General features: G+C 37.3%; 11 protein-coding genes across 13 annotated transcripts; 7 read left to right on the plus strand and 4 right to left on the minus strand.

Annotated features, from left to right (window-relative positions):
• Window positions 1-33: 33 nt before the first annotated feature.
• Window positions 34-1,914, plus strand: Gasu_34930 (acyl-activating enzyme 13). The gene is made up of 4 exons (XM_005705565.1): window positions 34-169; window positions 226-301; window positions 364-1,338; window positions 1,408-1,914. The coding sequence occupies exons 1-4, from the start codon at window positions 82-84 to the stop codon at window positions 1,880-1,882; spliced, it is 1,614 nt and encodes a 537-aa protein (XP_005705622.1). The 5' UTR covers window positions 34-81; the 3' UTR covers window positions 1,883-1,914.
• Window positions 1,915-1,918: 4 nt separating this feature from the next.
• Gasu_34940 (uncharacterized protein) lies at window positions 1,919-2,263 on the minus strand. The gene is made up of 2 exons (XM_005705566.1): window positions 2,161-2,263; window positions 1,919-2,107 (listed from the first exon to the last, which is right to left on the minus strand). Exons 1-2 carry the CDS (start codon window positions 2,221-2,223, stop codon window positions 1,943-1,945), a joined length of 228 nt encoding a protein of 75 aa, XP_005705623.1. The 5' UTR covers window positions 2,224-2,263; the 3' UTR covers window positions 1,919-1,942.
• An 830-nt stretch (window positions 2,264-3,093) lies between these two features.
• Window positions 3,094-3,964, plus strand: Gasu_34950 (hypothetical protein). Of its 2 annotated transcripts, XM_005705568.1 has the most exons (4): window positions 3,094-3,413; window positions 3,462-3,541; window positions 3,597-3,703; window positions 3,764-3,964. In XM_005705568.1, exons 1-4 carry the CDS (start codon window positions 3,174-3,176, stop codon window positions 3,829-3,831), a joined length of 495 nt encoding a protein of 164 aa, XP_005705625.1. In that variant the 5' UTR covers window positions 3,094-3,173; the 3' UTR covers window positions 3,832-3,964. The 2 variants fall into 2 exon arrangements, with proteins under 2 accessions (XP_005705625.1, XP_005705624.1); XM_005705567.1 differs by having other exon boundaries at window positions 3,597-3,765.
• A 4-nt stretch (window positions 3,965-3,968) lies between these two features.
• Gasu_34960 (serine rich Pumilio family RNA binding domain protein) lies at window positions 3,969-6,853 on the minus strand. Its single transcript, XM_005705569.1, has 4 exons — window positions 6,368-6,853; window positions 6,231-6,302; window positions 5,865-6,174; window positions 3,969-5,811 (listed from the first exon to the last, which is right to left on the minus strand). Exons 1-4 carry the CDS (start codon window positions 6,740-6,742, stop codon window positions 4,022-4,024), a joined length of 2,547 nt encoding a protein of 848 aa, XP_005705626.1. The 5' UTR covers window positions 6,743-6,853; the 3' UTR covers window positions 3,969-4,021.
• A 780-nt stretch (window positions 6,854-7,633) lies between these two features.
• Window positions 7,634-11,124, plus strand: Gasu_34970 (transducin family protein / WD-40 repeat family protein). Its single transcript, XM_005705570.1, has 2 exons — window positions 7,634-8,111; window positions 8,165-11,124. Exons 1-2 carry the CDS (start codon window positions 7,663-7,665, stop codon window positions 10,575-10,577), a joined length of 2,862 nt encoding a protein of 953 aa, XP_005705627.1. The 5' UTR covers window positions 7,634-7,662; the 3' UTR covers window positions 10,578-11,124.
• An 11-nt stretch (window positions 11,125-11,135) lies between these two features.
• Gasu_34980 (aldo/keto reductase) lies at window positions 11,136-12,513 on the minus strand. The gene is made up of 4 exons (XM_005705571.1): window positions 12,115-12,513; window positions 11,845-12,057; window positions 11,555-11,790; window positions 11,136-11,496 (listed from the first exon to the last, which is right to left on the minus strand). The coding sequence occupies exons 1-4, from the start codon at window positions 12,463-12,465 to the stop codon at window positions 11,355-11,357; spliced, it is 942 nt and encodes a 313-aa protein (XP_005705628.1). The 5' UTR covers window positions 12,466-12,513; the 3' UTR covers window positions 11,136-11,354.
• Window positions 12,514-12,523: 10 nt separating this feature from the next.
• Window positions 12,524-14,164, plus strand: Gasu_34990 (uncharacterized protein). The gene is made up of 9 exons (XM_005705572.1): window positions 12,524-12,651; window positions 12,701-12,747; window positions 12,797-12,903; window positions 12,964-13,074; window positions 13,128-13,359; window positions 13,411-13,575; window positions 13,638-13,767; window positions 13,819-13,933; window positions 13,980-14,164. Exons 1-9 carry the CDS (start codon window positions 12,585-12,587, stop codon window positions 14,107-14,109), a joined length of 1,104 nt encoding a protein of 367 aa, XP_005705629.1. The 5' UTR covers window positions 12,524-12,584; the 3' UTR covers window positions 14,110-14,164.
• Window positions 14,165-14,263: 99 nt separating this feature from the next.
• Gasu_35000 (uncharacterized protein) lies at window positions 14,264-15,254 on the plus strand. Its single transcript, XM_005705573.1, has 2 exons — window positions 14,264-14,907; window positions 14,968-15,254. The coding sequence occupies exons 1-2, from the start codon at window positions 14,398-14,400 to the stop codon at window positions 15,103-15,105; spliced, it is 648 nt and encodes a 215-aa protein (XP_005705630.1). The 5' UTR covers window positions 14,264-14,397; the 3' UTR covers window positions 15,106-15,254.
• Window positions 15,255-15,283: 29 nt separating this feature from the next.
• On the plus strand, window positions 15,284-15,831 carry Gasu_35010 (uncharacterized protein). The gene is made up of 4 exons (XM_005705574.1): window positions 15,284-15,384; window positions 15,442-15,495; window positions 15,549-15,648; window positions 15,704-15,831. Exons 1-4 carry the CDS (start codon window positions 15,340-15,342, stop codon window positions 15,760-15,762), a joined length of 258 nt encoding a protein of 85 aa, XP_005705631.1. The 5' UTR covers window positions 15,284-15,339; the 3' UTR covers window positions 15,763-15,831.
• A 2-nt stretch (window positions 15,832-15,833) lies between these two features.
• Window positions 15,834-16,714, plus strand: Gasu_35020 (hypothetical protein). 2 transcript variants are annotated; one of them, XM_005705575.1, is made up of 5 exons: window positions 15,834-15,929; window positions 15,981-16,130; window positions 16,181-16,490; window positions 16,551-16,565; window positions 16,620-16,714. In XM_005705575.1, the coding sequence occupies exons 1-5, from the start codon at window positions 15,835-15,837 to the stop codon at window positions 16,638-16,640; spliced, it is 591 nt and encodes a 196-aa protein (XP_005705632.1). In that variant the 5' UTR covers window position 15,834; the 3' UTR covers window positions 16,641-16,714. The 2 variants fall into 2 exon arrangements, with proteins under 2 accessions (XP_005705632.1, XP_005705633.1); XM_005705576.1 differs by lacking the exon at window positions 16,620-16,714 and having other exon boundaries at window positions 16,181-16,494; window positions 16,541-16,594.
• Window positions 16,715-16,725: 11 nt separating this feature from the next.
• Window positions 16,726-17,973, minus strand: Gasu_35030 (2-dehydropantoate 2-reductase). Its single transcript, XM_005705577.1, has 2 exons — window positions 17,377-17,973; window positions 16,726-17,319 (listed from the first exon to the last, which is right to left on the minus strand). The coding sequence occupies exons 1-2, from the start codon at window positions 17,882-17,884 to the stop codon at window positions 16,766-16,768; spliced, it is 1,062 nt and encodes a 353-aa protein (XP_005705634.1). The 5' UTR covers window positions 17,885-17,973; the 3' UTR covers window positions 16,726-16,765.
• Between the last annotated feature and the right edge of the window lie 10 nt (window positions 17,974-17,983).

Consider the following 17,983-nt stretch of genomic DNA (forward strand, 5'->3'; position numbering starts at 1 on the left):
GACTTGTAACCACCATCGTTTGCATTTCTTCGAATTTGGATTCTTCTTTCACAAAAGTGGAAAATTGAAACCATCTTAACTATGCAGTGTTGGTCATCCTCCTTCAAGTATATCATATCTAGTGGTTTGAAACTAATATGGAAACGATCTTTTTGGGAAAAAGCCCAAGGTATTTTATACTTCTTTTCCATACTACGGACAGTCGTTTATCCATCACTCGGATAGAATATGGTTCCAAAACTGCCATCGTTTCTAGGAAAAATAACTATTCATACCATCAGTTGTTACGTGATGCCAAACAGTAGGCTAGTGATTGAGTGAAAGGTGAAATAGTGTTGAACCTCTTTTTATATATATCTATAGGAAAGCGTTGTTGTTAGCAGGTGGTAAGGATTTGGAACAAGCACGAGTAGCCGTATTGGTACCTCCTTCTTATGCTTATGTGTCATGGCAGTGGGCTATATGGTTATCTGGGGGAGTATTTGTACCACTGAGTCCTTCTCATCCACAAGAAGAATTGGAATATTTCGTTCGCGATGCGGAAGCCACACACATTGTTGTATCAGCAGAGTTTCAAGATAAGTTGACGCAACTGGCTGGAGAATATTGTTTACCTTATTTAAGAGTGAGTCCAGTGGATGGTAGTTTGTTGATGGGTTCAGAAAGAAAGAAGCCGAATGTGGACACCATCGAGTTTCCAGTCATCGATAAGAAACGCAATGCGATGATTATTTATACATCGGGAACGACGAGTCGACCCAAAGGAGTGTTGTATACTCATGATATGATTGAAGCTCAAATCAAGTCATTAGTGGAAGCTTGGCAATGGACTTCAAGTGACCACATTTTGAATGTTTTGCCGTTACACCACGTTCATGGCATCGTCAATGTGGTTTGTTGTGCACTTTATTCGGGTGCTACGTTGGAAATGATGGAAAAGTTTCAAGCTCAACCGGTGTGGGAACGTTGGATGTTGAACTTGATACCTCAAGGATCCCATATCAGTTTATTTATGGCAGTTCCTACCATTTATCATCGACTGATTCAAATGTATGACGCAGCACCACCAGGTATTCAACCTTTGTTATCGGATGCTGCCAAATCGTTGCGATTATTTGTAAGTGGCTCAGCAGCTTTACCAGAAACAACATTTCATAGATGGAAAGCTATTACGGGTCATCTCATATTGGAACGTTATGGAATGACGGAAGTGGGTATGGCGTTATCCAATCCGTTGAAAGAAGAAGAAAGAAGACCAGGTTGGGTTGGTTATCCATTACCTGGTGTACAAGTTCAACTCAAAGATGAAGAAAGCAATCAGTGGATTACCGAAAAAGCGTAAGCAATAGATTCCACTGATAGAGATGACTGAACCAAGATTTTGTGTATATATATATATATATATAGTGGAAGAGGAGAGTTGTTGATAAAAGGTCCCAATGTATTTCGTGAATATTGGAATCGACCCAAAGCAACTGCTGCTGCATTTGAAAAGGGTTATTTTTTAACAGGAGATATAGCACAACGAGATGAAAGTGGATTTTATCAAATCATAGGTAGATCAAGTGTGGATATTATTAAGAGTGGTGGATACAAATTGTCAGCGTTGGAAATAGAACGAGTCTATTTGCAACATCCAGCGATTCAACAGTGTACTTGTGTCGGTATTAAGGACGACGAGTGGGGAGAGTCTGTTGGGTTAGTGATTGTGTTGAAGGATGGACAAGGCGATGACGTGAGCTTGGAAGAGTTGAGAGAATGGGGAAAGGATAAGTTGGCACCTTACAAGCTTCCTAAAAAAGTAAAAGTAGTGAAAGAAATACCAGTAAATGCGATGGGCAAAGTACAAAAGAAACAAGTAGCTCAAGAAATGTTTGGTTAAGACTCGATCATACTTTTATCCGTTACAAAGTGAAGTGGATGTCTTCTATAAAATGGCCAACTAGGAAGTACCCACTAGAAGAGAATGAACTGAGTTTGCTTTTCTCATACAGACAGAAATAGTATTTGGACAACCTACCAAAGCTACTAAAAAAACTCCAATAAGAAAGCCTTTGAACGTGGTTTTATAATCGTCTGTTACAATCGCAACAACTAAGGAAACCACCTAATAACTTTTAAAAAAACAAGTCCACCACAAGTCTTCACTTTTATACTTGCCGTTGTAAGAAATATTCCTCTTTTTGTATATCTTTCACAAATGGCTTGTCCTTGTAAATCCATGACAAAATCCCACAAGTCTTTGCTCTATCATATTAGGAAATGAGAATATGTGGAGACTCAACTTTTTTATGACTACATCATAGAGAATGGCTTGCAGTCCAAGACTAGACAATCCTTTGGTTGACAACATATTTGAGCAATCATAACTCTCGCCATGATGAGTATAAGGATACATATAATCTTCAAAAGTGAGAGTTGTATTATCTCTCTCTCTCTCTCTCTCTCTCATTAACTGTAAGTGTGAGATATTGCGTAATGCGTTCAATTCAGAAACACTCAATTAGTAAGAACTAACAAAATAGCTCCAAAGTCTACAATACCGATATCAACCTCTGGTAATGCAAGTTAAGTTGATGGAACCTCCTAATCAATACAATAAAAAACAATTAGGAAAATTGGCAAAATGAAGAGAAACACTGGTAATACTCTCTTTCTCTCTCTCTCCTCCTATCAATTATTATTATTATTATTAGTAGTAGTAGTACTTGTACTCTTCTTATCCATCTTGAATAGTAATAAAGGAGAAGAACAAAACAACTTGCAATGCCAATAGTAACAAAATACAACAGTAGACAACTTTCATGTTGAATATATCCCAAAAACATCTAATTGTGTTGACTTGTTGTTTCTTAAAAAAGCAAATGATAGCGTCAGTCTATTCGACGATCCCATGGAAACATATTTGTTGTCTCCTTGTCTTGCTTTCCTAAGCAATCAGAAAGTTGATTCATGACAAGTTTCCATATTGTTTTTATTTCTATATAAAAAGAGTAGAACAAAACGGGTAAACGACAAACTTCCTATTGTTTTTATGATTGTATCAACGAAGAAGGAGTTGAAGACAACATATTTTCAAGAGAGAATATAATATAGCTTGGGAGGAATAACATGCATTGAAAACACTAGAATTTCAAGAATAGTTCTAGAAAGTTTCAGTGTTGGTTGAAACTATGCAAAGTTTCAAGTGGGAATGGACAATGCCCATTCATTGTTTAGAAATCAAAGCTTCGTGTTCTCCCAACGTACAAAACTTAAGAGAAGAAAATAGTTACATATGGCATTTGCAGCTACAATGTATGCAATGCAGTGAAAAGACAGGATGGATTACAGTCGATCCTAGTCAAGAAATGGCTAGAGTGAGAAGTGGAATTTGTCACGTGTTGTTGCACTGTCGACTATGTGGTAGACAGGTATGTTTTGATGACTGATCAAAGACGGATGACAGAAAGTGGCCATAGTGTACCATAACAATATTAGAAGAACCTCACGTGTATGACAAAAACGAAGAGTTTCAACAGTTTGCTTCTTTCGACTGTCGGTAAGCTTAGCCAAGAGAAAAGATGGGTTTATGTCGGTTAAAGTAGTTTGCATAGAGGACTCGAGCCAATAGATTGGAATCCTGTAGGAACCGATTTCATTGTGGAGTTGAACTCTGGTGTGGTTATGAGACAAGTTTCTTTTGAAGAAGGAGAATATTATGGCAAGTATAGAATAGAATAAACACAATCGATGAGAGAAAAAAGTAAATTTGTTTTTGCAGACTATGATGAGAATCAAAAAGAACAAGTTTTTATCACTTGTTTGGAATGGCAATGGAAGAGAGTCTAGCATGAAAAGTTTACCATAAACAACACAACTAGATAAAGATATCATTCTCTATTACAAACTTTTGTGACAACTATATATAATAAACAACAACACAAACAATCACAATTATCACAATATACAAAAGTATAAGAATCCAAAATATTTTCTATTCTACACATTTTTCAACGTCGTTGATTAGTCACTTGAGTATTTAACTACAGCTTTCAGGGAATCGCCTCACTATCTTACTATAAATACGCTTCCCATAAGGAGTCGACTTTAAAGATGACAAGTGTGGTCTAATAATTTCACAAAACTGTTCCAACTGAGGAGATTGAGCCAATTGTAACGCTCGTTGTACGACATAATTTCCATATGCATCATGTAAAAGTCTTCCAAGCAGCTCTCGATCGGACATCAACTCGTAGATGAGATGCTTACGAGTTTCTGGGTCAACTTGTTGCAAACACTTTTCAACCACATTAGATGAAAACTTCTGAACAGATAATTCATAAAGATGACCAGCCAACTGAGCAATAATCTTGGCAATATAAAAGCGATTTTTTAGGTCCAATACATATTGAACTACATAATTGCCAAAAGCATCTTGAACCAAAGTAAATGCATTCTCACAAATTTCCATACAGACTTGCTCTTTCTGTAAAGGAATTGCATAATCCAAACATCTTTGGATGACACAACAGCCATGACGATGAGTAGCCAATTCCACACAATGCGAAACGACGGCATCAAAAATGAATTGATTGTGAGTCGGTGCCACTTTTTGCAAACAACGCTGTATTACATGATTTCCATTGACATCTTTCATCAATTGAGAGGCAAAGGGAGTCAACGCTGTACATACAGTGCTTATTTGATCTTCACCTTCCATACATTCTATGATTCTTTGAACAACACGAGTTCCATGCATATTCATGGAAACTTGTGCTAAAACACTACAAGTGTTTTGCAAAATAGAAAGCCTTTGTTGAAAATTACAGCATTCAAACAATTTTTGACAAAGATAATTGCCAAAAGGATCGACCATCAATTCTGGCAAACCATCAAAACATTCCGCTAGAATCATTGCAATATATGCAGGATTTCCTTCTTCCAATTTCATCTGAAGGAAGCGACATCCGTGTTGATCCTTTGCCAGTTCGAAAATACGTCCAACAATCTCTTCCATGCTCCATACCTTTGATGTCGAAACATTTCCTGTCAAGGAGGAAATAGAACCAGTTGATGGTGAAACTGAGAATGGTATTATGTTTTTACGATAATTATTTCCAGAAAGCATAGGATTCTGATGAAGTGAAGAGTTTGTAGTCACCCATGAATGAGAGGAAGATATCGAAGAATAATGAGAAGAATCTGTCGAGGACAAGTAATTGGCGTTCATTCCTCTCACAGCTTCTAAATTATTCAAATTACCAAATATTTCTGAGGTCATCGAATGGCTTTTGACTGTTCTTGGAACAGACTTGTTCGCTGCTGAAGCTGCAGATGCAATTGCCGCTGCTGCTGCTGCTGTTGTTGGTTTCAAACCATCTCTATAAAATAAGTTGGGCTCTGATTCATTGGATAATGTTGCGCAAGGCATACTTGAATGAATGACAGCATTTTGACTTTGTAAAGAAATAGAGTCATTTCGACAATTTCCTAACAATTTGGAGTTGTCCAAAAAGGAAGGTGATGAAGATGATACACCTCGAGATAAAGAACTGGATATATCTCCTTCAAAACAGAGTGATGAGTTGCTTTGAACATTGGAAATATCAAATGATTCGCTCCATAAAGGACCAGAGTTGATAGGTCCTTGCATATACATTCCATTCCAACTAGCTTGTTCCCAAAGAGGTCCCTTTGCTGCACTTCTTGGACCTATATGAGAGTCTTGTTCTATTATAGGATTGAGAACGCCAGCTGAAGAGCCAAAGTAAAGACTAGCCATAGGCAAGTGTTGCTTTTCTGAGCCACAAGCTATATTTTCATGATATTCTATACTCAAAACTTTCTGATCCCAACTTCAATACAAACAATGTTAAGCTTACCTTTGATATTATTATTATTATTATCTGTCAATACGAATGTTCCTTCAACATGACTAGAGTCTTCTGCAGCATCTATTTTCAAGTTGGACACAATACCTTCATCCAAATGGATACGCTCTCCATCTATAGAAATTTCTGACTCTGTTCTCGGTAAAGAAGCCAAAGATGCCATAGAGTCGTCTCTTAACAAACTAGTTCTTGGACGCATTTTCCTCCACTCTCGAAAAATAAGGTCGTCCACCGACGCATCTGAGTCTTGTCTCCTTAGGCTTCGTTCAACAACATTTGTAGAACTTTCCAATCCCAAACCCTATCAAACAAACCATATATGAAAACTCGTCTTCTTTACAAACAACAGTTCCTTACTGGTTGACTGTTTGATGAAGACTGCTCGTGAAGATCATCGGCAGTGGACAAAAAAGCCCCAGAATAACTAGCCTAAAGTACAAGAAATGAAAACATAAGTTGAATACTTGCGCATTAACCAATTTTTGGCTACTCACTCTGAACGCAAAAAGCGAGTGAGACTGTATCTGTAAGTTGGAAGGGGCCGAGTATGCTTCTGTCTGTTTGAGGGGCAACAGAACACTGTGTCGATATTCATATTCCGGTGCTGAAAGACTTTGAGGTTGTTCTTCCTTTTCCAAAGATACCTCCACTTCCGAAGTTGCCATATAATCCGAACTTTTCCAATCTGGTGACAACGAAAATAGCATGGGTGAGGTTCTTGGATCAAAAGAGCCTGTCTGAAGAGTGCTTGTTTCGGGAGAAATAGAGTTTGCGTTTTTCGCACCCCCAACGTCATCTTGAAAACGTAGAGTGGGGTTACTATAATCCTGCATGGTTAAGTCTACCATAGGTTTCAAGCCAACGTTCATAACAACATAAAACCAGTCCAGAAGCTCTTAATGTTTGGTTTTCTTGCAGTTTCAACGTACAAAAGTTTTCAAACTACACAACACGATACAATTTCGGAATGTAGTCTCAATGGCGCAAAGCAATACTACAAAAGACTATTCGAAAACACTTGGAAGCTCTATCTATTCCAAAGCCACACAAGCCTAATTGCTTTCAATGCAGAAGAGCCTTTTTGTTCGCTACACTTTCCACCTTTGTTGTTATACTATTTTTATGTCGCCACCAAGTCGAGTGAAACGGTTGTACCCAATAGCGGCGTGGAATCAAGATGGAGATTACAGCTCCACTTTAACTGAATGTGCTATTTCCCCTTTGCGTTTCTTCTTCTGGGATTATTTGGGTTTTTAGGCTGGAAAAGGAACACGTGCATTTTTCTCATGCGCGCCAAAATTCATTCAATTCGTGGCTATTCTTTCCCATTTGGAGAATTCGCTTCCTCATATGGGACTTCTCATATCTATAACAATTGCCTTTTACTGAATGAGACTGTTTCTTGTTGAAGAAGAAGAGATGAAATCATCCTATTATTATGATATTTCCTGAAGAGTTTGTATGGACATAGAATATGGAATGTCACAACCTATGGCTTTATACAAACTTATCTATTCTGCAATAATAGAACTCATTCCATTCAATATTCAAACCATTATAGAAATAATTGTATTTTATCCAACTTTTCATATACTGATAGCTTTTCCTTTTATTCATCTTTTGAATGGTAACTAGCCCTTTTGCAAAATAGTGGTCTTTACCAAGTCTTATTACAATACTTCAAACTACAAAAATATGTTATTGGTATCTTGATTCTACATATTTTGCTTCCAAGTGCATCAATTTCCAAAACTACCGTTCAATCATTCTCTTATTGCAAGTAAATGAAATGTTAGAACCCTATCGGACGCTCGGCCTAGTCAATGGCAATACCGCCAAACCCTTCTTGCAACGCCGTTCTACAGAATACTTTATCACTTGTGCAATAGACTCAGTCTTACAGTTGTATGATATATCCAAATTGAGATTAAAAGGATGTTCTCCTATTCTCGTTTGTGGTGATACAGAGACCGTCATTAAGAGCATAGTCTGCTGGAAAGATTGGACGTATGTCGCTTCCTTCGATACCATTTTGGTATTTTATCGCTTGCAATTGAAGGAGAATTGGAAGGAACATACGAAAGAAATTTCTCACTTGTTAATATTTGGTACTGTGCTGCTAAGTGTTTCTTCTGCAGAACAAAGAGTCATTGTGTGGGATCTGACTTCACATGAGAAAGTTGCAGAGTTTTATTTATCCGTAGGCTTTGTAGTTACTTGTGTTGAACATCCAGAAACGTAAGAGATTGTTGGTTTCAAGTTGAACTGTCCTGTACTTACCCTTTGTTCAGTTATCTCAACAAAGTATTATTAGCAAGTGAACAAGGTCATTTGCAGCTTTGGAACGTACGCTCTTGTCGCTTGCTTTATGAATATGAAAGTTTTGGTTCTACTATTACGAGTATGCGTTCTACGCCAGCTCTTGATATTGTCGCTTTGGGTCTCGCAGACGGCCGTACAATATTATTCCACCTTAAAAGAAACCAAACCGTCATGGAATTTTTTCACCAGAAAAGTAATCAAAATGTGAATACGAGTCTCTCAAGGAATCATCTTTCTATGGATCAAATGCCTTTTGATGGCTGTCCTGTATTGGATATTGCGTTTCGTTCCGATGGCTATTCTGAAATGGCAGTTTCTTATTCTGATGGTTCCATCGTATTCTTTGATTTGAAGCAAAGAGAAGTAAAATACAAGTTAAGCAAAGTTCATTTAGGAGGTGCTTGGTTTATCCAGTATTTACTTGGTGAACCTTTGTTGGTAACTGCTGGACAACGAGATAATTGCATCAAAGTTCATATATCAGATAGAGTTATGGAACCTCCCAGACTATTGCGTTTTAGAGAAGGACATATGATGCCTCCCATTCGTTTACGTTTTGCAGCAGATAATCCTCGAATACTTCTTTCTTGTAGTATAGATCGAGAGTTGCGCCTCATATCCCTATTTCGAGATGCCCAAAGTAAAGGACTTTCACAACAAGTATCATCTTTGATTGGAGGAAAGAGAAAGAGAAAGCATTTAAGGAAACAAAAAGGAATAGAAATTGGAGCTCCTTTGCGCATTCAAGAAGATGTTCGAGGCATACTTCCTCGCATTTGTGCGATTGCAGTAGGATCTCTTAGAGCTCGAGATGCTGAATTTGCAGATATTGTTACCTGTCATGAAGGTTGTTTGGAAGCATATTGTTGGAAATTGGAAAATGGTACTCTTACTCATAAAGTGTTATCCAGAAAGCTATTAACAAAGGATGCCTTTCATAAGAATTCTGTTGGAAAGAAGAAGCATTCGGGATATCGTTTAGAACAAGCTAATTGTGTTGCAATATCTCCATGTGGGAATTTCGCATCTATTGGTACCGATTTAGGAATGTTGGACTTGTACAATCTACAATCAGGTTCATATAGAAGTTCCTGGACAGATGATCAGTGCTCTTCAAGAGCTCATTTACTTGCAGTTACTGGGGTTGAATTTGATAATCTTGGTGAGACACTTGTTTCTGGAAGTATCGATGGGTTGTTGAAGTTTTGGAGTCGACAGGAACTCAAGTTGTTGTATACCATAGAAATAGGCATTCCTATTGTGCAAGTCGTTTGGGGTTATGTTTGCAATTTGTTAGCCATACTTTGTGATAATTTTGAAATTCATTTGGTTGATCCTGAAACGAAACAACTTGCTCGTCGTTTTATAGGGCATCAAGGTCCTTTAACGGATGCTCAATTTTCGGGAGATGGATACTTTTTATTATCGTCATCTTTAGATGGAAGTTTAAGAGTTTGGAATATTCAGTTGGGTCGGTGTGTGGATATATTTGAATTTGAACACGCTCCTATTTCTATTGCTTTTTCTCCCAACAATGACTTTATTGCAACTTGTCATTCCAACTGTATAGGCATTGCATTGTGGTCTAATCAACATCATTTCAAAACAAATGCAGTCGAAAGCCATTCTTCCGTTATAACAAACTCAAAAGAACTTTTAGGTAGACTTCCACATATTGGAGAATTTCAATGGCGTTCTCCATTGTCCATTCAGAATACTCTTCAGGATCATCTTAATAGGATGCCAAAGAAGGAGAATTTATCATCTTTTACTTTATCAGGAAAACCTCTCCATTATTTACTTACTCTTGTGAATTGGGATATTGTGAAGAAACGTAGTCAGCCACAACAACCAGTGAAGAAACAAGCAGAGGCACCTTTCTTTCTATCATCTCATGTATTGGGAAAGGAATCTACTTTGGATACTTTTCATTCTACTGAAAATATGCATCAGAAAATGAGTGATCATAACGCTTACAGTTTGACCGCATCTCAGTTGATGGCATGCCTTTATCAAGGAGGAGATATGGATAATCTAAATGATGGCATTCGAGATGAAGAAGCTTTGCAACTGTTGAGAAAAATGAATCCAACGAGCATTGAGTTGGAAGTGGAAGGATTGAAAGACTATGATAATGGCAAAGAATGTCGTTTGTTTTTAGAATTTCTCATTCGTCAGTTGCATGCTAGGAGAGATGTCGATCTTATAGAATCTGTATTAGCAGTATTTCTCAAAAAACGAGGTTTAGAACTTATTTCTTTCGCAGAAATAGGTAAAGAGTTCCATGAAGCCTTACAAGTACAAACCGAGGTAATGGACCAATTGGAATCTCTTTTAGATGAAATCGATGGATGGACCGATGGATTGTCATGGATTTCTTAATTGTCTGGAAGGAACGCATTCCAACCCATTATTTTGATTGGAATGAAAGAATCATTATAAGAAAGAATAATATAATATGGACCAAGAACAGACAAAGTTCCGGGTAACTTGTTATAAACCAGTAAACACTATGACTACTTTCTCTCCTACTACTCTAGCTCCGTATACGCTTGTCAAGGTGATAGGAAATAACCGAACAAAGAGTCTTTGGATTGGTCAGTTGGGTTTGGTTGTGGGTCATCATGCATTGGGTGGTTGGCACAAAGTATTCTTAGACTTGAATAATAACAAGCCTATAGTGAAGATACAAAGAAACGCACTGAGAGTAGTGTATTCGCATGATAAATGGGAAAACTTGTTCAATCAACTAAAACAATATCGAAGATGGATATCGGAGAAAAACAAAAAACAAGCGATTCCCAAAAAACCAAAGCCTTATCAGTCGATATCATTTTCTGCTTCCGATTTAGGTTGTTTTTCTAAAAGTTTCATTTGGGAGAAGAATAGTTTCAGTCCAACTGCAACTAGGCATACTTGTCTTTCTTATGACTGTTTGGAAAGATTATCCGATAGTTCATTGGAAAAATATTGTATACAGTTTCATCTTCCTTTGGAGAAAGGATATAAAAGACAACAACTCATCAACACTATCTTGAATCATTTTCAACAACAGTTCAGTGTAAACGAAGAGGATACGATTGTAAACTTTCTTTCCATGATAATGAAAACATAAAGACAAACACATATTGCTTTATGAAGTGTATCATTTCCTTTCGATTAAGAATTGACAGCTAAATTCCAATACTCTTTGGTATCACAAACGATTTGTTGTTTATCCAATGTGGCAAGTTGTTGCATCATTTCGGTTGTTAATGCAAAGCCACAATCAAAGTTTTCTTCTATTCTTTTGGGTGTAACACTTTTGCAAGATTCGGTTACTTTTGATTTCATAAACATATATATATGATTTTACTTACCTTTTAGGTATCACAGAAACTCCTTTATTGCGAGCCCAAGCCAAACAAACTTGAGCAGGAGTCTTTCCAAGTTGTTGTGCTATTTTCTGAACGAGAGGATCTTGCAAAGGTCCCATTCTACCACTTCCCAAAGGTGAATATGCAGTTACATGAATATTATGTTTGGCACAAAAGGCTCTCAAATCTTCTTGTTGATTGTAAATGTGCATTTCTATTTGATTCACTGCGGGTTGAATCTGTCGTGAATTGAGTCTTTCTCTGGGACAATGAAGTATTCAAGACATACGAACCTCACAATAAGTCATCAAGTCCAACAACTCGACAATATGAAAATTGGATACTCCAATATTCTTCACGAGTCCACTATGCACCAAAGACTCCATCGCTTGCCAAGTCTCTTTCAAAGATACACTAACAAGTCGAGGCTTTCTGTTGGAGTCAAGTGGCATAGCAATATCTCCTGTAATAGGAAGTCCAGTATATTCAAAAGCAACTGGCCAATGCTGATAACCACATAACTTGTAAGAATATTCTCTTAAACGAGGCCATTCATAACTTACCACAAGATACAAGTCCAAGTATTCCAATCCCAAATCGCTCAAGGTCTGTTTACAAGCAGCAACGACGTGCTCCTTCTTATGACAAGTGTTCCATAGTTTGGAAGTGACAAATAAATCCTCTCTTTTACACTTTCCACTGGAAAAGATGGTTTGAAAAACTCGACCAATTTCTTTCTCGTTACAATAAGCAGCAGCACAGTCAATATGACGATAACCAGTCTGAACAGCAAGATCAACTGCTTCTCCTACAACTCCAGGTTCAGCTTTCCAGGTACCAAAACCTATCATAGGTATATCATGTCCAGTATAGCGGCTACCTGAATAGAGTTTGGCTGATAAACTACTCGTCATGACAATTGATAACAATACTCCAAAATGACGCCCTTACATGACTTGTCCACGAGTCAACTGTTATAGACTTGGTGAGGGAAGAAGAGATCGGTTGCTGTTGGTAACGATATTGTGAGACGATGAGTTGGAAAGAAGAGCAATCTCCTTTATTATCTATCAACTTGAGTCCTCCTAAAAATATAAAGAGTAAGGCTTGTATGTGGACGTGAGGAAAAAGAATAAAGTGTGTTACTAGTTGCGTCGTTCGAACAAGGAAGAAGAACAGGTGCACCCCAAATATCCGTACGAAGTGATGCAACGAAAATGAAAGTAACTGAGTGTTATAGAATAGGATACAATTGCTTCTCGTAGAGCTGCATATGGTGGAAAGAAAAGACTGGAACGTTTACGAGCACCTGTTGAAACGGGACAGGAAATGCCTTGGACAGGAAGACTCAGGTTGGAGCTATTGAGATGAATAACTTTTTGAATCTGAAGATATTATCTTTTTCTTTGTAGTGTCTATTGTACTTGCAATACTTATTCTCTCCGTGATCTATTTGGAAACTTGTTAAACAAATATCCTGAAGGTGCTCGAAGGTTTGGTACTCGTGACGTTGTCCATTTGAGGTTGGTTGAGTTTGGTTACCACTTAGCCTTTGTCATGGCCAAGTTGTGAATAGACTTCCTAGAATAGATGGCCAAGACGGTGAAGACGACGCTGTTTGGTGGGTAGGAATTGAAGACCCTCGTGGTTCCGACGTTTTCTTTTTTTCATATGGAGTTGTGGTGCTATGGGGACTTTCAGAAGGTGCTGAATGGCAGTTGTTAGATTGGTTGAAAAATTTTGAAAATGGTCGTCTTGAAGGAGAAGCCGAGAAGGAATTTCTCGTTTATAGTTATGATCAATTTTCAGTGAGTGCCCAAAGATACTTCTGAGTGTATTTTCAACTACAAGTGTATTAGGAAGAGGAACTTGCGAAAGTCTTAGAAGATCAAGTTTGCCTTTCTTCTTTGCTTTCCGATGAGACTTTGGTTCGTGTGAAACTTGCCTTGTCACATGGAGCAGCACAGTCAACCAAACTGGGAGCTTTTGAGACTGCTATTGATAATGTGATTGATAGAACTCAGGTATTTTTGCTTTGAAATGAATATGGAGCTAGTCATAATGGTAACTATTTTTTATTTTAAAGGCATTACCAGCACAAATGGCAAATCAAGGCAAACTGAATATTAGTCAACGAGAACTGTTAAAGCTTAGTGGAGAACTTTATATGTATAAGGCTTATATTCATTTGCAATCGGATGTTTTGGATATTCCAGGTATTTTAACGAGTATATGAGTGCTTTGTTCCATCTCAATGAACGGAATAGATTGGTTTTGGGATAATGAAGATGTTGAACCTTTGTATGGAAAGATGGCAAGATATTTAGATATCAAACCTCGTGTCAATGTACTCAATACTCGTTTAGAAACTATCAATTCAATGTGAGTTGAAAGCGTAGTACGTAGAAGTGGAAATAACTTGTTTTAGGTATGATTTATTTCGAACAGAGTTACATGTTCGTACTGACCAAAGATTGGAGTGGATAATCATTTGGCTTATTGTTATCGAAGTAGTTTTACAAGTTTTTGGCATGTTTATAGGAGTGACCACGATATGAATAAATGAAATATATATATATATATATATATATGCTATGCTAGTTGTGTTTTATTCTAGTTATTTTCTTATGACTCATTATGGATGTATAACATTTTTAGACTTTTTAAAATAGCTAGTATGCAGATTGGTATAATGATGGAAAAGGATGTTTTTGCCAAGAAGAATGATCGATTGATTGAGGGTGCGTAAAGATGTCCCTTTGGAAATCTCTCCACAAAAGATTTTTTAAGAGAATTTGTCATATCCTTCTTTTATAGCTTCTGTTTGATTATTTGTGGGGCGTCGAATGTTGGATGCAGTCTCACCATTTGGAGTCGTGAGATATTCATCCTTGTACAATGGAAATAGGAGAAGAAATAATAAAAAGTTACAGGATGGAAAATATGATTATCATAAAGAATTAGAAGAAAGGTCAGGGTATTTGGATACTATTCCCGAGGAAACCAGGGTGAAGGAGGCCCTCAAGTTGGAGGAGGAACCAACTTTGGAAGAGTGTTCCTGTCCGTTATCACAACAACAGATATGTAAAGAAGAAGAACAGTTTGTGAAAACTCAAGAAAAGGGATATAAGTGGTCACAGAGGACCACCGAAGGTCGTAGTGTATGGACTGATCGATTGGAACTGGAAGAGGAGACACTAGCAGCCCCCCAAACGAGGATAAACCTAGTTTCTCAAGCAGTTGATATAACACGGAATACAATCTACTCTATCTCAGAGGATAGTTATGGCAATAATGAGAGGAAAGAACCGTTATCACCTTCGACAGATTGGCAAGGATGGTTGTTATTACCCAAGGTATCTATGCTTGTGTATATAGATATATATTGTATATCTGAATACTCTTTGTGTTATTAGATCAAATCTTTGGCACTTGATTTTCTACTATGCTACATTGAAGGTGTTACTCTTCGTCCAGAAACCATTCAAATGATAAGAAGGAAATATACTAATAGCAACGGGAAGGAAACGTTTAAGAAGAAGAAAAACAACTAAGTATGGTTTGTTGTGAGTGTATTATGTTGTGGGAAAGAGGGTTGATTGGAAATGCTCTGTAGACAAACATCTGTTGTTGTATTATTATATGAAATAGTTGATAATATTGTTTGTAAGGATTGTTGATAAATGTACTTTTGAACCACCGACCTTTGAAAGTATTGTTTTTCCAGTTGAGAAGAAGAATATTCATTTGGCCTTATTTCCATTTTCCCTTAAGCGTTGGTGAAGAAGATGAGTGCCACTGCAGCCACGGGTCAATATTCAAGCTTATTAACCGTAAGTTGGTTATACACATTCAATATGGTTCGAATATGAACAAAAGAAAACCCTTAGTTTCTAAGAATTGGCGCCTTTGTGTTTGGGGTAGCAGCGGGTTTTGGAAGTGCAGTGAGTTGTATATTCCTCTTAGAGTGAAAGATATATTCAAGTTGGTATTCTAGTCTGCTGAGCATCGTAAAAGAGAGAAAATCTTGATTTCTAAAGTTCGTGAACGAGATGCCAAAATTGAATCGTTGGAAAGTGAACTTAAGCAGTTGAAAGGTATTTGGGTTATATAAAGTCTTCGATATTATATATATATATATATTTGTTGTAGGGGAAATACCAGTCTCTACAGGTGATCCGGTTCAAGATTGGTTGAACCAATTGGAATAAGAACTTATGTAGAAGAACTGTTCTTGTCAACTATTCTTATCATATGAAAATAAACAGTTGTGACCAACATTTATGAATAGTTTTATTATTGAAAGGAAGGAGTGGTTGGACTACTTTTATACTTTTCCAGTTACTTGTTTGGTCATAGCCATATGCATTATTGTTTGGTAAAAGGAAACACTCCTTTTATTTTCCTAAACTTGACAAGTCTTCTTTAGGTTGGTTATTACTTATAAAGGTTGGTCCTATTATGATGTTGGTTGTAACTACGATTGCGTGATTGTGGACAAAGAAACTTGGCGATGGATTTCCTCTACTCTTTCACATATTTCGTTGATGCACCTGATCCTGAATATGTATAGTTTATGGTAAGTTGCTTTATGGATTGTCAAAGGGATTGTATACATTGAGAAGCAAGGAATTTGAGCTGGATGGAACAACGATTGGGTTCCTTGGTATATTTGACTTGGAACGTTGTGATTGCTTTCTTATCAACTTGTGTTACTTTGTTTATCAACTACTTGCAATTAACTGTTTTTCATTCTGAGCAAGTACGACACGTATATCTCGTTGGTTACTCTGCAGTACTATTTGGTCTATTTGTTATTGCCAGTCAACATATAAAAGTTGCAAGGATTTGGATATTAGATGAAGTTTTGATTTCGCCTATTTGGATACCTTTTATTTCTTTGGGAGTTGTAACTTTATTGGTTCCTGAAGCTAGTTTTGTAGGTAAGTAGAAAGTCCATTTCATATTCATCTGAAGAATATCTTTTAGGCCATTGTAGTGGAATTCTGATAGGGTAAGTCATTTCTGGTGAGTCTTTTTATACAAAATGAACATTAGATTGGGCAAGGTTTCTTATCTGTTTAGATAAGTACAATGACTGGTTTCAGTTGCCATGGTGTTGGATATGGTTGTTAGGAATAGGATGGACAACATTCATAACGATGCCTTGGACTATTCAAAGAAATCGATTTATTCGAATATAAAATATTTTCTTCACTCGTTCATATTTTCTTTACGATGCTCATATTTCTTACGATTGGCAATCTCAGTTGGCAATAAAATGGCATAAATGGCACTTAAATAAGGAGTACTTACTCCATATTTATGTCCTTGTCTCACAACTGCACCCACTTGCCACTCTAATTCGGAAGGTTTGCCACCAGCAATATCACGAAACATACTTGGTGTTGCACTATCCTTCACATGATGTACCAAATAGTCAATAGATGAACGAACGACTTCTCTACCAATCATAATTCCTCGAGCTTTAGCAACATCTACCACTTCATTCATACAATTCTCTACCAAAGCCAAAGTTTCTGGTATACTTCTCAATTGGCCCAAATTACAACGTGCTGCTGAACAAACACCGGAATAGGCTGCCATGACTGTCAACTTTCTATACATATTCTGTAAAACGTCCTGATGTATAATTAATCGAGTCTCTTTGGCACCAACAAAGGCATATTCTAATTTCCTCAACTGCTCCAAAACAAAAGGAGCAGAATCAGTCAACATACCCGTTCCATAAATGGTAGGACTTATGTCTAATGGAAATACAATATATCATGAATACTATTATTATTATTCCACTTTTGACCAACCTTCATGTAAAATAACTCCAGGTGTCGATATATATGCCAATACTTGAACATAACCTCCCACCACTCGTTGTGAACCAACCACTTTGGCCAATACTTCTGGAGCTTCCACTCCGTTCTGTGTAGGAAGAGCAATGGTCTTTTCACTAAATAAAGGTAACACTGCTTCCGCTGCTGCAGCTAATTGGTCCATTTTACAAGTAAATATCACTGCGTCTACTGGAGTTGTGGCAGTCTTTAATACACTTTCTACGGTATCCCCAATACTATCTAACTGTGGATTGCAATCACCATCAATACTCTTTAAAATGATGCGGTTATCATTCTCTTGAATTGCTTTCAAGTGAGGTCCTCTAGCGATGACGTGGACATAGCTGTGTCCACACTCTGCCAACCTTGCAGCCAAATAACCACCCACACCTCCAGCACCAAATATAACCACTCTAGGTTTCTCTGTTACACTGGCGTTGTACAAGTTATTATTCGTATCTTCCTTTTGAGTATCGCCCATAACTTTTACTTTCTATCCACCAACACAACCAACTCTTTACCAAGAAAATGACAACTCCATCCTATGGACTCATTATTTCTTCTGGAAATCCTTTGGAAA

This window comes from Galdieria sulphuraria (genome assembly GCF_000341285.1).
Source record: "Galdieria sulphuraria unplaced genomic scaffold scaf_28, whole genome shotgun sequence".
Taxonomy (NCBI): Eukaryota; Rhodophyta; class Bangiophyceae; order Galdieriales; family Galdieriaceae; genus Galdieria; species Galdieria sulphuraria.

What these genes read in the sequence shown, in the direction of transcription:
- Gasu_34930 (XM_005705565.1), top strand. Translation starts at nt 82, where the DNA reads ATGCAGTGTTGGTCATCCTCCTTCAAGTATATCATATCTAGTGGTTTG. An exon ending in TTTTTGGGAAAAAGCCCAAG is followed by an intron (nt 170 to 225) that starts GTATTTTATACT and finishes TCACTCGGATAG; the next exon opens with AATATGGTTCCAAAACTGCC. An exon ending in TTGTTACGTGATGCCAAACA is followed by an intron (nt 302 to 363) that starts GTAGGCTAGTGA and finishes ATATATCTATAG; the next exon opens with GAAAGCGTTGTTGTTAGCAG.
- Gasu_34940 (XM_005705566.1), bottom strand. Translation starts at nt 2,223, where the DNA reads ATGGATTTACAAGGACAAGCCATTTGTGAAAGATATACAAAAAGAGGA. An exon ending in GAGGAATATTTCTTACAACG is followed by an intron (nt 2,108 to 2,160) that starts GCAAGTATAAAA and finishes AAAAGTTATTAG; the next exon opens with GTGGTTTCCTTAGTTGTTGC.
- Gasu_34950 (XM_005705568.1), top strand. Translation starts at nt 3,174, where the DNA reads ATGCAAAGTTTCAAGTGGGAATGGACAATGCCCATTCATTGTTTAGAA. An exon ending in TTTGCTTCTTTCGACTGTCG is followed by an intron (nt 3,542 to 3,596) that starts GTAAGCTTAGCC and finishes TAGTTTGCATAG; the next exon opens with AGGACTCGAGCCAATAGATT. An exon ending in TGAAGAAGGAGAATATTATG is followed by an intron (nt 3,704 to 3,763) that starts GCAAGTATAGAA and finishes TTGTTTTTGCAG; the next exon opens with ACTATGATGAGAATCAAAAA.
- Gasu_34960 (XM_005705569.1), bottom strand. Translation starts at nt 6,742, where the DNA reads ATGAACGTTGGCTTGAAACCTATGGTAGACTTAACCATGCAGGATTAT. An exon ending in ACTCGCTTTTTGCGTTCAGA is followed by an intron (nt 6,303 to 6,367) that starts GTGAGTAGCCAA and finishes CTTGTACTTTAG; the next exon opens with GCTAGTTATTCTGGGGCTTT. An exon ending in CTTCATCAAACAGTCAACCA is followed by an intron (nt 6,175 to 6,230) that starts GTAAGGAACTGT and finishes TTTGTTTGATAG; the next exon opens with GGTTTGGGATTGGAAAGTTC.
- Gasu_34970 (XM_005705570.1), top strand. Translation starts at nt 7,663, where the DNA reads ATGTTAGAACCCTATCGGACGCTCGGCCTAGTCAATGGCAATACCGCC. An exon ending in TGTGTTGAACATCCAGAAAC is followed by an intron (nt 8,112 to 8,164) that starts GTAAGAGATTGT and finishes CCCTTTGTTCAG; the next exon opens with TTATCTCAACAAAGTATTAT.
- Gasu_34980 (XM_005705571.1), bottom strand. Translation starts at nt 12,465, where the DNA reads ATGACGAGTAGTTTATCAGCCAAACTCTATTCAGGTAGCCGCTATACT. An exon ending in ACTTGGACTTGTATCTTGTG is followed by an intron (nt 12,058 to 12,114) that starts GTAAGTTATGAA and finishes TGTGGTTATCAG; the next exon opens with CATTGGCCAGTTGCTTTTGA. An exon ending in GTTTCTGTGATACCTAAAAG is followed by an intron (nt 11,497 to 11,554) that starts GTAAGTAAAATC and finishes ATCTTGCAAAAG; the next exon opens with TGTTACACCCAAAAGAATAG.
- Gasu_34990 (XM_005705572.1), top strand. Translation starts at nt 12,585, where the DNA reads ATGAGTTGGAAAGAAGAGCAATCTCCTTTATTATCTATCAACTTGAGT. An exon ending in CAGGTGCACCCCAAATATCC is followed by an intron (nt 12,748 to 12,796) that starts GTACGAAGTGAT and finishes GTTATAGAATAG; the next exon opens with GATACAATTGCTTCTCGTAG. An exon ending in CCTTGGACAGGAAGACTCAG is followed by an intron (nt 12,904 to 12,963) that starts GTTGGAGCTATT and finishes TTTTCTTTGTAG; the next exon opens with TGTCTATTGTACTTGCAATA.
- Gasu_35000 (XM_005705573.1), top strand. Translation starts at nt 14,398, where the DNA reads ATGTTGGATGCAGTCTCACCATTTGGAGTCGTGAGATATTCATCCTTG. An exon ending in GATGGTTGTTATTACCCAAG is followed by an intron (nt 14,908 to 14,967) that starts GTATCTATGCTT and finishes TTGTGTTATTAG; the next exon opens with ATCAAATCTTTGGCACTTGA.
- Gasu_35010 (XM_005705574.1), top strand. Translation starts at nt 15,340, where the DNA reads ATGAGTGCCACTGCAGCCACGGGTCAATATTCAAGCTTATTAACC. An exon ending in AATATTCAAGCTTATTAACC is followed by an intron (nt 15,385 to 15,441) that starts GTAAGTTGGTTA and finishes GAAAACCCTTAG; the next exon opens with TTTCTAAGAATTGGCGCCTT. An exon ending in TGAACTTAAGCAGTTGAAAG is followed by an intron (nt 15,649 to 15,703) that starts GTATTTGGGTTA and finishes TATTTGTTGTAG; the next exon opens with GGGAAATACCAGTCTCTACA.
- Gasu_35020 (XM_005705575.1), top strand. Translation starts at nt 15,835, where the DNA reads ATGAATAGTTTTATTATTGAAAGGAAGGAGTGGTTGGACTACTTTTAT. An exon ending in GCCATATGCATTATTGTTTG is followed by an intron (nt 15,930 to 15,980) that starts GTAAAAGGAAAC and finishes AGTCTTCTTTAG; the next exon opens with GTTGGTTATTACTTATAAAG. An exon ending in CTGAATATGTATAGTTTATG is followed by an intron (nt 16,131 to 16,180) that starts GTAAGTTGCTTT and finishes TTGAGAAGCAAG; the next exon opens with GAATTTGAGCTGGATGGAAC.
- Gasu_35030 (XM_005705577.1), bottom strand. Translation starts at nt 17,884, where the DNA reads ATGGGCGATACTCAAAAGGAAGATACGAATAATAACTTGTACAACGCC. An exon ending in TGGAGTTATTTTACATGAAG is followed by an intron (nt 17,320 to 17,376) that starts GTTGGTCAAAAG and finishes TATTTCCATTAG; the next exon opens with ACATAAGTCCTACCATTTAT.